At 35.5% G+C, this 18,938-nt stretch overlaps 1 protein-coding gene across 12 annotated transcripts in view; it reads right to left on the bottom strand.

Annotated features, from left to right (window-relative positions):
* Nucleotides 1–18,938, bottom strand: part of PTPN13 (protein tyrosine phosphatase non-receptor type 13) — a 235,670-nt gene that overhangs the window by 109,862 nt on the left and 106,870 nt on the right. For 10 of the 12 annotated variants that reach the window (XM_079919588.1, XM_079919591.1, XM_079919593.1 and 7 more), the window contains one exon: nt 10,614–11,180. The exons of 1 other annotated variant lie outside the window; for it this stretch is intronic. In XM_079919588.1, coding sequence (XP_079775714.1) covers nt 10,614–11,180 — 567 coding nt within the window. The remainder of the gene's footprint in view (nt 1–10,613; nt 11,181–18,938) is intronic. One more of the 12 variants, XM_079919595.1, reaches the window with a different exon arrangement.

Below are 18,938 nucleotides of genomic sequence, written 5' to 3'. Positions count from 1 at the left end.
AATTAAGGGGCAGGAAGAACTTTTCCCTTCTAAGGCTGGGGTAGAGGTAGGGTGTTTATGTTAATTAAAGTGGTAGGAATCTTTTGTGAGCTTCTTGTATTCCGAAATGCATCTTTTAAAAAAAAAAGCGCTGTTAACCATGTTCCTTTCACTTAATGGCATGGCAGATATAACCAGCGTCGAGTTCCCAGGCAATATTTACTACACAGTCATGGTTATAAAAAGGTTAGAATCAGATTAAAGTTCTCAGCCAAAATTTACTACTCAGTTCTGCTTACAAGAAAGGTTAGCCCTTATAAGCTTTCCATTTCTGAATTAAATAATAAATGTAACAGTTTCAGGAATTACTATAAAATTACATGTCCTTTACCAAGAGAATCTGCATTGGTGTATAATAGAGGCATATTTTCCATGCTGACAGATAGAAACACTTCTTGGCTTTCTGATGACCTACACAAAAGGCACCCAGTAGACATTAACTAGATAGGTAGTACCTTTCTTCCTCTGTTCTGGTCTGCAAAAGAAGGGTAATCCCTAATTTTCCACAAGGTGTCCTACCGTTATTGATGAGTTTTTTTGGAGGATCCAGACAACAGATATGTTTTCTATCTATATTTAAATGTATAATATTAGCACTTTAGATTTGGTCCAGATCCCACAAATGTGGTATTAACTGAGTGATTAAAAACACACACACAACTTTTTATTATGAAAACTTCTAAACAGACACAAAAACAGAGAGTACAAGTCCTCATATGTACCCATCTCCCCGCATCAACAAAACCTAGTGATTGTTATTTTAATTAGAAAGTGTTATTTTTTTTAAAACAAAGAGATGCTTTTAAGTATTTATAGAATATTACAAAGTTTCCTGAATGCCAAAATTTTTGGATCATGTGCAATGGACCTATTAAGAATGTTCAAATACACATTTTATAAAATACACATGTGGCTACTTTCATTGCAATGTTAAAACTGCAATGGCAAAATTTTAAGCTGTCACCATTACAACTGGAGAACTGAATTTATTTGCCTTTTGTGGGATAAAATTAGACTGAGTATCTAATTAGTTGGTTTGCAAATTTCTTTTCTCAGCTAGTAAATATTTAAATGAAACCTACATTGTGTAAATCAGTGTACTAGAGTTCATTTAGGATCATGAATATTCCTCATTTCGCTAGATGATTTTCTTCTCTTTGACTTCCTATATGTATTTAGTTTTCAGACATGGAAAATAAAGTTGTAGTTAACAATCTTAGCATAGAAATAATAATGAGTGCAAAAGAAAAAATGGGAGAATAAAATTAGCCTGAATACATGTTACCAAAAAAGCAGTACATCAAATTGAGTGTGTGAATATATGTATGTAAAACACACAAAACACATAGGAATACAGTCTCTCCAAAAAACATTTTGTAGAATAGTGGTGAGAGAATGAGAAGAATAGGGACTAGAGAATAATGGCTTAAAGAATTAACATCTGGATAGAAGTCTAGTTATAGAGATTCTGTAATCATACATACTCTGACAATTAAAGATATATTTTAATTTCTAGTATTACTTTACTATAATTAAGAGTGTACTATTTTTTTGGTCAGATTACAAGGTATAAAAATCTGACAGGACTTCCCTGGTGGCGCAGTGGTTAAGAATCTGCCTGCCAATGCAGGGGACACGGGTTTGAGCTCTGATCCGGGAAGATCCCACATGTCGTGAAGCAACTAAGCCCGTGCACCCGTGCACCACAACTACTGAGCCTGTGCTCTAGAGCCTGCGAGCCACAACTACTGAGCCCCCGCATCACAACTACTGAGGCTCGCGCACCTAGAGCCCGTGCTCTGCAACAAGAGAAGGCACCTCAATGAGAAGCCCGTGCACTGCAATGAAGAGTAGCCACTGCTCACCACAGCTAGAGAAAGCCCAGGCGCAGCAATGAAGACCCAATGCAGCCAAAAAAAAAAAGAAAAAAAACCACAACTGACAAATATTTTATTATTCTTTAACTGTAAGCTGATCCTCTAAACTGCAGCTCTAACATGGTATTGACTCCACATTTATATAGCAACATTAAAAGGCAGCTTTTCAATAGGCTAGTGTTTTGTCATAAATTCTTGACAACTGAGAGTCATAATTTCCACCAACACTTAACACACTTAACACTTTAACCATATGAAGCTGTGGCATGTGGTCATGAACACTATACTTTTAATGGTTAGGGAATTATGAAGACTTGCATGATATTCTGAGCTTATATAGAGCTATTTTAGATGAAAAGTTCACATCTACAACCTTCACATTAAAATGTATCTAAGCTAGTGCAAACTGTAATCTAAAAACACGTTTTACAAGTGACACATATTCAAGCTCAGACACGTAACACGAAGGAACTGAGACTCAGGCAATTGCAACATCAGGAATTAAATAACCACTTTTAGCTTGGCATTTCTTTACCTTTAATACATGACCCAAATTACAGATAAACGTTTCAAGGAGAAATGCACTAAAATGACGGGTTTTATAGTTCAGAACTATAAAAAAAAATTTAAAACCCTGCATTTTATAGTTATAGGTCCTAACAAATAAAATATTTCAACCTTCAAATAAAGCAGAGAAACAAAAGTAATAACATTATGTATTCATGTATGAAGTGTTTTCCTCTATGCTTTCTTTTGAGGGGGTTAATTTCTGGAGATTAGAGATGGTACCTTGTTTATGATCACTAGAGTCCACTGTATTCTATATTACACTATGTTGCATGATACATGAATAGAATATATTCTAAAATCCTTTGAGAGCTAGGCGTGATCAACAGAATTTTTAACAAAGAGAAACAGAACACATGCAAGTATGAATATATATAAATGAGGAAAGGTATATGGAGAAATACTCTGTGAAATATAAATTACTTTATAGATGTAAAATTTGTGCAGAGTAGGAATGCAACAAGAGTGAACAGTTCCTCTATGATGGTCTTGTGTAATGCAGTAGCCATAAATCTGGGCCAGCTGTACCACTCTTCTAGCATCCTCCAGGATCCTTTGTTGTTATGACTTCAACTGCCCCTTCTAAAGCTTCCAAACAGTACAGAGTTCTAAAGGAAAGTGATTGCATTTGCTGTTGGTTGGTCAGGCTGTGACTGACAAGCATGTGATTTTCTCTTAGAGTTGGACAAAACAGAGGAGAAGGAGGTGGGATTTCTCCTCACGATATAGCATAATTCATCAGAGAATATTGTTGTATTCCATATCTGAAATAGCACCACTGAATATACTAAACATTTAATATTAATAGCCATGTTGCAATATTCAGTTTAGATTAACAAACACTTACTGACTATCTATTATATGCCAGGCATAGTCGTAGATACTAAGGATGTAGCCATGAATTAGACCAGGGCAAATTTCTGGTGTCTACGAGAGGAGAAAAAAGCTCTTCAAAACAAATAATTTCAATGAAAAATATAGGCCAGCATCTGGAAGTGGGAAGATGAGAGAAAGCTTCCTGAGCTACGCAATGCCTGAAAGCTTAGACAGTCTTTTAAGGCAGAAAGCTGCATGAATAAAAGCATGAAAATATAAAATAGCCTGTATGGAGGGAGGGAAATTGGTGAGGGAGGGCAAGAGGAGTGGGAGGGGAGGAGAGAGAGAGAGAGAGCGCGCGAATACCCCTGGTGTTGGAATGACTTGTGAGATGGGAAATGCTAAAGGGTGAGACTGGAGAGACACAATAATGGAAAGCCTTAAATACCATAATCTAAGAAGCCTGAATTTTATCCTGCTCAGCTGATAAAAAGTTATTAAATGGCTGAAGGCAGAGAAGAAATGTATTCAAATTTGCATGGCAGGTAAAACAGAGGACAAACTATAGCTGAGAGATCAATTTAGAAAGCTAATTCTATAGTCCATGGGCAACAAAGGAATTGAGAGACTGGAATGAAATGAAGAAATATTTTGGAGGCTAAAACTGTTGGGTCTTAAACCTTGTGATGATACTCATTACTAGTAAGATCCATTTAAAATCTTTCTTAAAACATATCGATCCATGCTTTTCAGAAGGTTTCTATATCAAAGCCAAACTGGGTCTATGTTAACTATGTATGAGTTAGATTTAAATTAGGTCCCTAATTTCTGATAAAGTACCCTCTGATTTCTGTGGACTCCAAAACCAGTATTATATTACTATGATTATAGACACTGGAAAGCTCATTTTGGTTTCACTTGTAACTTTCCTTAGCATTTAAAAATGCAACTTCATTTTTTTTCACTTGGATAAATCAAAGAAGAGAAGTAAATGTCTATGCTCAGTTGTTTTTAAGCTAAAGAATGACTTACTGAATACTTCTTCTCAAATGCTTTTCAAACCAATCTTTGGTTATTTTTTTACTGGACTAACTGTGTGAGAATGGTTTGAAGCTGCACTCAATGGCTAGGTAATTTTAAATAAAATATTGTTCCTTAGTTGCACTAGCTACAATGCAAGTGCTCAACAGTCACATGTGGCTTGTAACTACAGAGCTGGACTTTGTAGATATAGGACATTTCCTCCATTGAAGTTCCATTGGACAATGCTGGTCTAAAACATAAATCTCTTTAAATTTCAGCCCTGGAAACATAGTAGGCACTTGATTCTTTCTGGTTAAGATGTTGAATCCATCTATAATAGTGTGCTCTTCAGAGCTACAAAATATTTTATATCTTAGTAGTATAATAATAAAGTCATTAATACTTAAGTACATGTGATACTTGACCAATATCACATAAAATCCCTTCTTATTCATATTTACTTCTGTGGAAACTGATTATTTAAATTATTTAAGTTCATGGAGTAATCCAAATAATGACTCAATCTTTTTTTTTCTTTTTTGTGGGGGGGTTGCTATTCTAAGGGAAATAAGGAAAAAATAAAAACTGAGTAGTTCATCTTTACCAATTTTGGCTCTTAGAAAAAAAAGATAAGTTTTGAAAATATTTCTCTCTCTCCTTAAAATGTCACTAGTAGCATCCCCTATGATGAACTGTAACATTTATGATTCCATCCTCCTACTCTTCAGAAATGTAACTATAAAAGTATATGCGGGCTTCCCTGGTGGTGCAGTGGTTGAGAATCTGCCTGCCAATGCAGGGGACACAGGTTCGAGCTCTGGTCTGGGAAGATCCCACATACCGCGGAGCAATGAAGCCCATGCGCCACAACTACTGAGCCTGCGTGTCTGAGGCCTGTGGTCCGCAACAAGAGAGGCCCTCGCTCAGTGAGTGGCCCCCGCTTGCCGCAACTAGAGAAAGCCCTCGCACAGAAACGAAGACCCAACACAGCCAAAAAAAAAAAAAAAGTATATGCACTTTCAAGTTCAATGGAATGAATGTGAATGGAAATGAAACATTAAGGTGCCTTAATAATGAGAACAAGCTCACATATTTGAGTGTTTACATACTCTAGCTGCACAACAGAGTTTAAGCTGTATTCACACAACAGTCACAGAACAGCAAAAACTAGGCTAGACCAGAGGCCACAGCACTGAAAGAGAGGAAACGATACTTAATTTAGACATAAAGTAGATTGACTGTTGGAAGCAAAATTCTATTCATAGTCCCCACCCAGGGTGTGGAGTGCTGTTCATACTATACTCACAGTACTGGTTCCAACTCAATCTCTCATAATCAGGAATGTGCTGCCAACCCACAGAGCAATGGATAGGAAGTGTGTGGTGATTACACCACAAATGACACGACAACAGATACTCTCATTAGAAAACAGACAATTTCTCAGATCTTGAGATGGAGTAGAGACAGGTGGAAAAGAAAATACTGGGAACAGGGAAGAAGGGAAAAGCGTATAACAGTACAGTCCTATGCTGAGGTGAAAAGAGTGAAATGAAAAGAATAAAGCAAAAAAAGGGAATGACATCAAATTTTAAAACTAGTTTCCATGAGAGAAAGCTGTTATGTTTCTTCCTGCCCCTCCCTCACTGCTTTATGAATGTAGAAAACTATTAATAATCATCATAATAATCTTATAATGTTTAAACTTCAACTACAATTTCTTTCTTGGGATCTTTTTTGTTCCTAACTTTATTTTGTTCCCAAAGAAATTAGAGCACTCAATACCAATCACTGCTTTTTGATAGTTTACTCTCTTATGCCATCAGGTACAGGATAACCATCTTACAGATCCTACCGCAGTAGAGCCCCATCAAAACACTATCCAAAACAAAGCAAAACAAAATCCCACTATTTGCCACAATAGAGGATATGACACAATGGAGCTCCACCTTAACCCATATCCAGTGTGGTTTATTGAAGGAAAAACCAAATGAGCCTCTATATCTTGTTTTACTGTATTAAAAATTATATAATTTTACTAGGAAGAGACCTAAGGGGTTTGTTTAGGTGGTTAGTTGAATGTCCAACTTCCCAGGCAGTAAAATATTTTCCCAACAATATATCTGAAATGTTTCTGGTTTCTGCTTGAAATCAGAATGGCAGAATAGAAAAGATCTTATTCTGGGGCTTCAGAGACCTGGATTCTAAATTCAGCTCTGTTATGATTTATGAATTATGTCTTTCCTTTGGCAAACTAGTCTACTCTGGGTCTCTGAAAATGAGATGTTTGATTTAAATGATATCCAAATTCCTTCCAACACCGAACTCTGTGATTTTAAAGTCTGATTTCCCCTGTGCTAGTTGGCTGGTTGATGCTGTCAGCTGAGGAGATGCTATGGAGCTGATTTAGGTACAGGCTCCTTTCAAGAGGATGGGGCCTGGGCTAAGGTAAGGGCTATACATTTGAGGTTGAAGGAGACAACTGTCTTTCCCATTAGTTCAATGAATCTCCTCATGTGCCCCAAAGAACAAACTGCAATTTAGCAATTTCTTTTCTTCTGACTGTTGTATTATCCCAGTGGACACTGCAACACATCCTTTTTTAAAAATTAAGAGGTAACATGTAGTGGGAAATTCTTAGACGGAATGCTGAAATCTCTCATGGAAATCTACAATCTCCCATAACAATGGAAACTTTATCATTAACCAGTTATGTGATCTTGGGTACATTATTAAATCTTCACAAGCCCAAGCACATGTGCTTTAAGACCTCCTCTAATTCTAAAATTACTGATACCCAGTAGCAACTTCCAATTGTAAAGATCACAAAAACTGTATAGAGTATTTTTTTTTTTTTTTGCGGTATGTGGGCCACTGTTGTGGCCTCTCCCTCTGTGGAGCACAGGCTCCGGACGCGCAGGCTCAGCGACCACGGCTCATGGGCCCAGCTGCTCCGCGGCATGTGGGATCCTTCTGGACCAGGGCACGAACCCGTGTCCCCTGCATCGGCAGGCGGACTCTCAACCACTGCTCCACCAGGGAAGCCCCCAGAGTATTAATATTTTTAAATGCTTTAGTCCACAGAAAAGGGATCTATGAAGCCTACTATTCATAAGAATTAAATGAGATAAATGGGTTTATATTATTTTCCATTTTTTTTCTTCTTTGTATACTAGCTGAAATCTTCATATTGGCAATCTGTACTTTGCTCGGCTAACATAAATTATCCTACCTTTAGAAAAAGAAAGCACAGCATAAAACCAGTAAATTATTCAACTAAATAACTAATAAAATCATTGCTTTTGAATTCCAAACCTCAAACATTCCTTTCAAACAATGCTTTTAGTCTAAAGCAAATATAATTTATTACTACTTGCAAGTTACTATATAATAATGGAGTTTATTTAAGGTGCTATATTTCCATAATAAACCAACATTTTCAAGGTGTTCTGTTTTCCTTAACTTGGTTATAAAATATACTCTGGGGGGAAAATGGGTAGGTTCTTTGTGGGAGCAAATGCTTTTGAAAACTCTTCAATACCAAAGAAAGATTTCAGGATAGAAATTGTCCTATATCAAATAATTGAAAGCATATTTATTTTTAAAAAGAAATCTTTTCCTTTTCTTTTATCTCTTATAATAAACCTAAAATTTCTAAATCTGGAAATTTTTTTTTTGTAACAAGTTAGCATTTTGAAAAAATAAGAGTTTACAGAGATTATATATCATCTTTGCAGATATATATATGCATATCTGAAAACAAGTTGGTCTATTTGAGTTTCCATAGTACACTTACACACACATGCATGCACATGTTTCCCAAGAAGATAAAAGACTTCTATGCAAACTAGGACATAATTTGACTTAATACTCACTTTATAGGAAATCCCCATAAATCACCTATTCAAACAAAACATGTTAAACAGACTATTTATTGTAGCATAATTTAACAAATTAAAAATATTTTCACTAAAGTTTTGATGTTTTACTATTTGACTCTCAACCAAGGTTCAAGGGTAAAAAACACTTTCCTCACTTCACTAATCCAAACTACTATTAATTTACCAAATAGTAAGTCAGATAATCTTTTGAAACGTACACCTGAAAACATTATAAATTAATATTTTAATATTTACATGTTAAGAAAATATACCAGTCAACCTTTTAAATGTTAGAAACAGTCATCTAAACTGGTGTGTATCTTCACTATTTATATTCTGAGACAAACATGGTTTTATCTATTTGAATCATTGAGGAATTTTTTTTTCCCACAATGGGCAGAATTTCTTTACATAAATGTCTCCATGAGGGAATGCTCATAAGAATGTCAGGATAAATTATATTCATATGTTAGCAGTTGTGCAACACTAAATAGTCATGAAATAAAACTTCTGAAAGGAGAGACTTTATTTTAAGCTACAAAGTGACTGCTTTTTGCTGTCACAACTCTAAAAGTTTACTTATCAGAGTTAAACAGTGAAATCATGCATAAAACAAATTTCTAAGTTTTTATTTTCATTGGAAAATAAAAGTCTTTTTAAGTCTTTGAAAGTTTTTAGATCTAGGTTATATTTGACCATCTCATAATGCTCGCTAATGTTTTTAACAATGCAATTATATACAAACCCATAATATTAGTTAAGTGTTCAATAATTTCCTCCATAATTTCAATTTCCCCACTTATTTGCAACTCCTGAATTGAAAAAAAAAGTGCAAAACTTCATTTATGAGAAGTAAAGCACAATGTGGGGTCTATTTTCAGTCCTAGAACTATGCTTAAAACTTAAGTAACAGACCAAACCTTTAGCAGAGTACTGTCAAGGTAACCTATGAATCAAAAATATTCACTAGGACATGATCTTAAAAATGAATATGACCCTTGATTATGTTACTACTCTCACTGAACTAGAAGCACCTTAAAGCTCCCTTTAATCACCTATGTTCCAGGGGTCTAGAAGCGGCAGTTACAAAACTTTAATCTTCAAAAATGTAGAGGATTAGGGACTTCCCTGGTAGTCCAGTGGTAAAGAATCCGCCTTCTAATGCAGGGGACACAGGTTCAACCCCTGGTCAGGGAACTAGGATCCCACATGCCACAGGGCAACTAAGCCCTCGTGCCACAACTACTGAGCTTGTGCGCCTTTACTAGAGAACCCACGTGTGCAGAGCCCACATACTCTGGAACCTGCGTGCCACAACTACAGAGCCCACGTGCCCTGGAGCCTGCACACCACAACTAGAGAGAAGCCCACGCACTGCAAGGAAAAGCCCGCACACCTCAACGAAGATTCCGTGTGCCACAACTAAGACCCGATGCAGCCAAAAATAAATAAAATAAATAAATAAATCTTTTAAAAAATGGAGAGGATTAGATTGAAAATTCTTATTTTGCCCTCTCTTCTACTTATCTATACTAAAAACAGCCTTTATCCATGTCTAGAACATAATTTTGTTCTGTTCAATATATTGTACTTTGTGTGTGAATAGGTACTTTTGAAACAGAGTTTTCCCTTGTAAATAATAACTGATAATTTATGAAGTTATTTTATGCCCCCATACTAGGATTGTAATAATTTGACTTATTAATCACTTTACATTCACTACCCAATTAATTTATTTGTGTTAAGCCCATTTTACACATAGGGTAACTTAAGACGGAGTGATTAAGCCCAGCTGCTGAACTAAGGATCACATAGCTACTGAGTTGGGTAAATAATTCAAGCCTAGGTTGTCTGACTCTAAATCTATAAACCTAAACACTATGATTTTAAAAATGTAGATTTAAAACTTCATTCCAGACCAAAGAAATTATAATCTCCAGGAGTCGTGTCCCAAAATGTGTTTTTTGAAGCTGGTGGTTTGGGAACCACTGTACTGTCACCAGTCTACGCTGCCTCCCTGGGTTTGCTGATTTTGATTAACTGCATCTAATTTCCACGAACCAGTCCTTTACAGAAGCCTCCCACAAGATAGTGCATGATAGCCGGTGCTGTGGAGGATTAAAAAGAAGTAGAAAACATGGCTCCTGCCTACCTAAAACATTGAGAGACTTATACAGTGGCTGGACTGGGTGTGTTTAGTAGGGATGACTTTGTGGTAGCACTGTACTTTGATTAGGGTTTTTTGTGGAAGGAAGAACAGAAATTGATAGAGAAGAAAGACGCTAATTTGGCTATAAAGGTTTGGCAGTGGAAATAAGACTTATGGAATGGTTTACTAACCCTTCTTTATTTCAAAACACAATTTTAAATACTTCAATTCAATTCTCTCTCAAACACACACGAAATTACTAACCTTCTTCATTCATGGCTTCTCTCAGAACCTGAAGTTTCTTTTGTCTTTCTCGGATTCGGTCCAAAGCACTTGATATTGCTGAGGAGGTGGGCAATTCTCGTGTGTGAAACACTGGATCCATTTTCTGAGGGCCAAAGATATCCAAAGCCATGCTTCCATCTGAGTATCTTGCCTCCTTTTTCCTAGGAGTAGTTGAAGTCCGTACTGTTACCGCCTCAGGCAGACAGTGTTGGTGTCTGTCAGTCTCCCCAGAAGAGATGTCTCTGTCACCTGTGCAAAGCAAGTCCATGGATGAAGCCCAAATCTTCTTCTTGGGAAGTGCATCAATGCCAGGGATAGCTTTTTTTTCTGGGCCACTAGTTTTGAACTGGTAAGGGGAGCAAGAATTTTCAGAATCTTCATGTCCAGAGTTATTATCTGATGAAATGTCCTTGAAATAAACTTCTTCATATTGTGTGTCTCTGATGGACAGAAATCCCATAGATTTACTAAGCCCTTTGTTAAGAAAGGTCTGATGAGAGAACGGAGACTTGTATGTGTCTAGTACATCAGAAGTAGAGCTTCTTCCTGGAATGATAAGAATCTATCATGTATGCACAGAATTTTTAGAAAATAACTGGAATGTAACCTTACTACTGACAATGAAAGTGGGGGCAATTTCCTAATTCTCCGAATGGAGGAAGAGAGATGAAATGGGATGGTGGTGATGATAAGGGAAGTGGAAAGAGATGTTATGTTTGTATAACTTTTCATAGTTCAATGTTTCTAACCTAATGATATCAATAATATATTGAACTTACTTCTTAAAGTAGCATTATTTTATATTCAAAGGTGAATGATTTGATTTTAAAAAATAGATAAGAGTTTCTGATACTAACCAGTTTGGTAGAATATTAATTATTCATGAAACGATTTGGGGTAATAATAGAATATGTAGTATACTCCTTTAACTTCTAAAGATATAATTCAAATAGGTATTATTTCAATATAAAGCCCTGCCATTTTCTGGTCATTTAAATAAACATGTTCAAAGAAGAAACAAAGAATTCTTGCTATATTCTGGATGGAAAAAAGATTGTACTATTTGGAATTCTTAAGTATCGAAGTTTTATTATGATTAGATATGTTTTCAGAAAATTTGATTATGTTTGAAATCCACACAATTTGACTGTGTTTAAATTATGTAAGAAACAATTTTTCCATGGCAGACCATCAAGTACTGAAATAGTTTTTCCTCTTGAACACAATGTATCAATATTTGTCAACTAGAAGAAATTACCCATTCTTATTTATGCTTTAGTCTTTGATGTAGTTAAAACCAGTATGCCATTCTAATTTTTTTTAAGGCAGCAGTCTAAATGCATTGAGGCGCAGCAAAAATGTCCAACCAGAAATTTTTTGAATTCATAGATTCAACAACAACAAAAATCACACATATATATGGCTCCACTATTAAAAAGAGAAATGTAGAAAAATAGTTACTAACCCAATAGCCCATAAACACTGAAGATTTCCTGCATGACCTTCTGTGATCCCTCTTTGATAACCTATTTGCTATGGTTACAATGTAAAATGATGACTAAAACCTTCCTGATAATAATAAATTGTTTACTGATTCATTTGAAGAAGTCAATTGCTTCTTCAGGGTAACAACTATAAGCTCTAATTCCCTGACCACGAATTTTACCTTAATAATCATAGAAAAGTAAATTAATTTCAGAATGGCAACACATAATTGCTTGAAAATTAGATTCAAATGTTTTCTTGGAACTCATTTTCCCCCTGAACATGGATCCACTCAAGTGCAAATAAGGATAACATCGCCTATTTGGGGGCACATCATCTATAGCAGCGGTCCCCAACCTTTTTGGCACCAGGGACTGGTTTCACGGAAGACAATTTTCCCACATACTGGGGGAGGGGGATGATGGTTCAGGGGGTAATGTGAGCGCTGGGGAGCAAAGGGGAGTGGCACATGAAGCTTTGCTCGCTCGCCCACCACTCACCTCCTGCTGTGCAGCCCAGTTCCTAACAGGCCATGGACCGGTACCTGTCCGTGGCCCCAGGGGTTGGGGACCCCTGATCTACAGAATACTGGGAAATATACCACACCACATCTAGACACATAGATTGCCACAGACTTTAGATTCTAATATAAAATAATTTTAAACTGATAAATATGTCTATCTTACAGTATTTCAGTGAATTACATTCTTAAACCACATATTGACTCATTAATTTAAAATTGTATTAAATATACAGAACAAAGATACTCTTAAAATTGATAGAATACAATAGATAAAAAATAAGAATTGAAAGGATTTACAGATCATAGAATCACAGATGAACTCAACAGTTTGCCTTCTTTTACTATCTTGACTACCAACAAGTAGTCAAAACTTGGAGAAAATCAAACAAGTGGGTATTTTGGCAGCACCATAAATTCACGGTCAACCATTTCGGACACTCAACATCATGTGCTAAGAGTAAGTTCACTCACTTTCCACAACTGATTCATTTTCCCTCATTCTTCAGATTTCCCACCTTAACTCTCATCTCTCTTTGCCTGATGAGCTGGTCTCATATTCCACCAAGAAAATAGTTGTCAGAAGACAACTCATTTTTCCATGATTAATTCTACATATCCACCCATGTCTGCAATCTTTTCCCTACTGTCTCAAAGGATGAAATTTCTTACCAAAGGCCAATTCCCGATATGTGTTCAATTCCTCCCTCCTCTTAGTTTATCAAAGATTTTATTTCTTTGGTTAATTAACTTCTACCCTCTCTGCTTCCATCTTCATTATCCCCCATTTCTACTGAGTCATTCCCATTAGTACACAAAACGTGCTCTAATATCTCTATAACAAAACCAAACTAAACAAAACCTCTCCCCTATTACCACATTTCCCCTCCAGCTACTGCTGTCTCCAATTTCTCACTTCCCATCTACCCACTTTAGTCAACTTCCCATTCCTCTACACCTTGGCAACTCTCATCATATATCACTGATGATACCCATATTACCAAATCCAATGGACACTTCTGCATCCATTTCTTACCTACCTCTCAGCAACAACTAATAGTGATGACAATCCCTTAACGAATCATTTTCCTCTCTGTACAAGCTTGGTTTCTTCCTACTTCTCAGACTGCTCATTCTAAGTCTGCTTTTCCTCCTCTACTGGATATCCAAATGTTGGCTTTCCTCAGATGTCAGTTTTAGAACCTTATCTTTTCACTCTTTCCTTATACAATTTCACCTATTAACAAGGCTTTAAATATTATCTACATACTGACAACTCCCCAATTTATTTTCTTGGCACTGATCTCTTCTGGGAGCTCCAGTCTGAAACAACTGGACCTTCTACTAGTATATCTCAGAAGCACCACAAACTGAACATGCTTAAAACTAATCTTTTGCTTCCCATACCCAGAGATGTCCATTTACCCTGGTCTTTCCAACCTGAATGAGTGGCACCATTATCCAACTGATGGCTCAAAACAGAAATACGGGCACCCTCCTGAAACCCTTCATCTTCTTAATTCCCCATATCAAATCCATCAGAAAGTGCTGGCTATCTAAATTCTCAAAGATATGTTACTCCGTTATTTCCAATTCCACTGGCATCACCCTATTCCCAATTAACATTATCACTTGATTATATAACTGCAATGGCCTCCATGCTTCTTTTTTCATCCGACTACCCTCCACCCAGCAGCCAGAACTAACTTTTAAAAACACATTCCATGACGTCACCATCCTGCTTAATAAGTCTCAAAGGCATACTATTGCACTCCAAATAAAATCTAGACTCCTTTTGGGCATGCCACTTGAATCCTTTTTAGTCTCATCTCCACTTTCCTTATTCCATCCAGGCCACAGGTTTTTCTCTGTTAAGGTCTCTTAAATGTTAGGACCTTTCTTATGGTTAGTTGTTTCTTATTCTATAGTTTTATTTTAAATATGACTTCTTCAGTGAAGCTGACTACTATTGAAATAGATCACTTTCCAAATGTATCATGAGTCTATTACATTCGTAACGGTATATTATTCTCTTTTAAGTCATTAGTATTTACCAGCTATCTATTACTGGGCCATGGTATCCTAAAAGAGCCATGTCTTCTCACTTGTCATATGAAGCTTAAAACTAATTGCTAATAAGGTGGCTCTTGGACAACTATGGCTTTATAAATGCTAGGTTTTTATTGTCTTTATAAAAATTAATAGATATAAAATATTTCAGTTCATGGTTATTAAAAACTTCAGAAAGTTATTTTAAATTCTTCAGGGTAGAACAAAATTATAATGAAAATAATTCATTTAAAGGTTTATATTAACTTCCTACTCTGTTTCTACAAAATATGGCTCATTTTGCTTTATATGTTTGGAAATCACGTTGTGATAGCTAACTTAACATCTCATGACTATTACTTATAAAGTAATGATTTTGAACCACAATTCTCTTCTAGTAGCCAACAGCACAAAGAAAGGCATGGTGACATAGGAAGAGAAGTGAGAAAGTAAGATGGCGGGGGAGGGAAGGGAGAGGGCAGTGATACTCTTCAGGAAAACAGCAAAAAAACTGTGGAAGTGTGAAACAAGGTTCAAAGTGGTACGTATATACTTGTTACAAATGCTCTAAAGTAAAATTGTAAGAGCTATGAGCTACTAAAGCATTAAAGGGAGAAACTGAGTGTGGATGACCTTTTGAAGGAAAAGAAAGGAAGTGGTAGGAAAGAGATGTTTTGAGGTAAGTGGTTTCTCCAGTGGATATTCTAGCCTAGGACTGCTTTTCTTTGATTTTGGGGAAAAAAAGGAGACATATCTTTAGGTAGAGACACAGAGAGGTGGATTTCAGCTGGTTATAAACATACTATTCTTAAATCACATATTCCTAACTGGCTGGAGTCTCAATGCGTTTTGTCATGTCAATGATGCTCACTATCTTCAACTACACAACAAGATATGTAATTGCCTGATTAACACTTCACAGGTGGATAAAATACATATGTCATCATACACAGCAATATAGTATCATAGTTGCTTTGTGTTGCTAAAGCACTAGGGAAAAAATTTCACTAATCTGGGAACTCAAAATTAGAGTTCAAATATAGCATCTGGACATATAAATGAGGAAAAACATGGAATTCTAGGCCCTCTTATTAGATGCTTCAGTCTAGTAAACAAGTGAAAACCATCTACTGTTAATACCAGTGTCACCTCAAATAACTATATTTGAGACTAGACAAAATGCAATTTCTTCAGATGCTTTCCAGATCTTTCCAAACATGTGCCCAGGCTATTATAATTACTTTATTAAACAAGCAAAAAGCAGCACTGAAATCATTAATTAAGTTCACCTAATAGCTATGCTCACTACTCATTTTGATCACAGGAAATTAAACTAATGGTATTTCTGAAAGCAATGCCATTGTAGCTACTTTTTAAAAGATTTCAGGTGGAGCTTTCTGTGGTATTTTCCTATCCTGGCAGAGTTAGAAGCTCCTTCATCTAAACTCACAGAGCATGCTGGACCTCTATGAAGACATTCTCTCACTGTATTAAAATTAACCATTTTATTATATATCTGCCATCACTCCTACTCATTTCCTCACCCCCACCCCCAACTGGAACAATAACGTAAGGGATCATGTCTTACTTGTTTTTGTATTTACTGTTCCTGATAAAAGAAATTCCAAAAAAAATGCTTGCAGAATGGACTGGTTATATAACTTTTGAAACCTTTTAAAGTCAATTTAGGTAGCATAATCTACCAGAAAGATTACTGTCAAAAGATGGGGTTTTAACTAGCTTTGTCATTCAACCCCTGAGCTGGGGCAGGCCACTTAATTTGTTTCTCACTTCCTCCATCTACAAAAATGTGGATAAAATTTGTTATGTCTTCTTCTTAGAGGTGACAGGATAAACGAACTAACCCATTTGAACTATTATGAGCTCTTCTGAACAAGTAGCAACATAAAGTTCTAAATTTTGTTTCTATTTTATTTTTCTCAGCATATAATTATCTGAGGGAGAATTTAAGTTATTTTGAGAGAAAGTCATAAAACCAGAAATCAAAAGATCTCCTGGTAAAGTTTTAGATTCTATAATTTAAAAAATTAAGTTATTCAGAACAGAACAATTAGTGACTATAGGTAGATTTTTCCACCTTTAAAGATGCTCTGAGTTCGGAAACAGTTTACAGACAACATTAGATTACATACAATTATAAGTATTCAAATTTAAAATGAAACCACAAACATTTTCTTTCAGAGGGTGCGTAGTTTGCTAAAAAGTAAATGGCAAACAATAAATAAATGTTGAAGAGCTATGAATAAAAAATTTTAAGATCATAAAGAGTATTCATAATATAACATATTCCATTTATTAAATTAAATTGAAAAAATCTTCCTTGTAAAGTACATTGTGTTTTAACTATTTTTGTTATTTATGATGAACATTATCCTTAATGGGATATCATCATTCATCTTTCTCCTCACACTGAGTCTCAAAAAATTCACAGCATCTCTTAGAAGCTAACTTCAAAATGACATTTCACTATTAAAAGAGGCTCCCCGATTCCCCATCTGTCTTCACAAATGTGTTCAGGTACATAAAAAAAGAAACATGATATTATCAATACGCCCAAGTTCTGAAGCACTATCATGCTGATCTGATCAAGGTGTAGGTTTCCACCTTAAGCTTTCTTGGCAGGAAATGTTTGATTTCTTTCTGCTTAGTGAAGCCTTTTATCAGCATTGACAGTATTATATAACAGAGTGGAGGCACACAGCCCACTAGTTTAGGCCTTAGCTTCTGTAACAGATCTCAGAGGTAAGATGTAAGGAGAGACCTTTTATGGTCATTTACTCATAAATGAAAAATTTTATTGTTAAGTTTTAGTTGAACAATCAGATCACTTAGATACGAGGCATTATGTCTAAAATTGCTTACTTCTTTTAATCTAATTCTGTATCTCACTGCCCATCTTGACATTTTATTTATTGAGAATAGTGGTCAGGAATGTAATAAACTAAGTTATCACTACATAAAGGCTTTAGGTTGGTCTGCATCAAAGAGAATGCCTTACTACTAATGTAATACGACAACGTTGCGTTGCTGCAAGTGACCACTGACAGTTAAGAACTGGCACTGCCCAAAGGTAACACCAGTGTCCTAGAAGAATATTTCTTCTTCATGAGTTAATTTTTTTAATCTTAAGAGTTATATTAATAAGTGTGTGCCACAGACTATTAGTTCCTAATGGCTTCTGTCTGGTAATGTCTGTAATTAGTATACTGTGTGGATTCTGTCCTTGAGATGTGGTTTTACAAATTTATTAAAGATAAATTAAAAGAGACTTTGAGCAGTAATATTTTCCTTACTGCTTAGCAGTAAGCAACGGCTAAGACAGGCTGAGGATCCAAAAGGCTATTGTTTCTTTAAGTATAAGAACCTCTAGTTCTACCCCAACTACAGGAACTAATTTAGGTTTATCCTGAGTGACAAATTGTAACTCCTTACAAATTCTCTTGAGTTTAGATATCGGAGAGATTGTACTCTCCAATAAGAAGATAGGATTATTAGAGAATTAAAATCTATGGACAGTCTATTTACAGATTTCTCTGTTAATTTTCTTAAGTTACTACAGTCACTTCTAGATTATCTGCATTTGGACAGTCTATTAGTCATAAGAATTCTAGAGCACTATTAGACAGTAATACTAAGTCTTAATATTACAAAAACAAAGTCATAAATAAAAGGCATTAATACTTTGGTTTAAAACTTCTGATACATTTGTTGTTATAATAAAATAGTCTAATAACATGAGCCAAGATGGTGAACTAAACTACCAGTTTATTTTTTACTCTGCACACAACTTAAGGCTTAAAATAGGCTATCTAAAAAATTAAATCATAGTCTCATATATTTCTTTTCAGAACCATTAACATTTTATTACAAATGTATTACTATATCTAATATTTTTATAAAACTTTTTCTCATACTCATTCAATCAACAAACATTCATTTAACACGTACAAAAACTAACATGCTTAATAGTGGATTTTCCCCATCTCTAGCATCTATGTGTCCAGAAAGCTTAATTTAGTATATGGTTTTCACAAATATATGTATATATGTAAATGACAAGTAAATAACCTGCTATTTAAAATATGCTATAGATAAAATGTATAACCAACAAGCAATTACTGTATATCACAGGGAACTCTGCTCAATACTCTGTAATAACCTAAATGGGAAAAGAATTTGAAAAAGAATAGATACATGTGTATGTATTGATATAACTGAATCACTTTGCT

Source organism: Stenella coeruleoalba, assembly GCF_951394435.1.
Source record: "Stenella coeruleoalba genome assembly, chromosome: 4".
In the NCBI taxonomy this organism is placed as follows: domain Eukaryota; kingdom Metazoa; phylum Chordata; class Mammalia; order Artiodactyla; family Delphinidae; genus Stenella; species Stenella coeruleoalba.
Note: the sequence above shows the minus strand (reverse complement) of the source record. Positions and strands in the feature narration are given on the sequence as shown.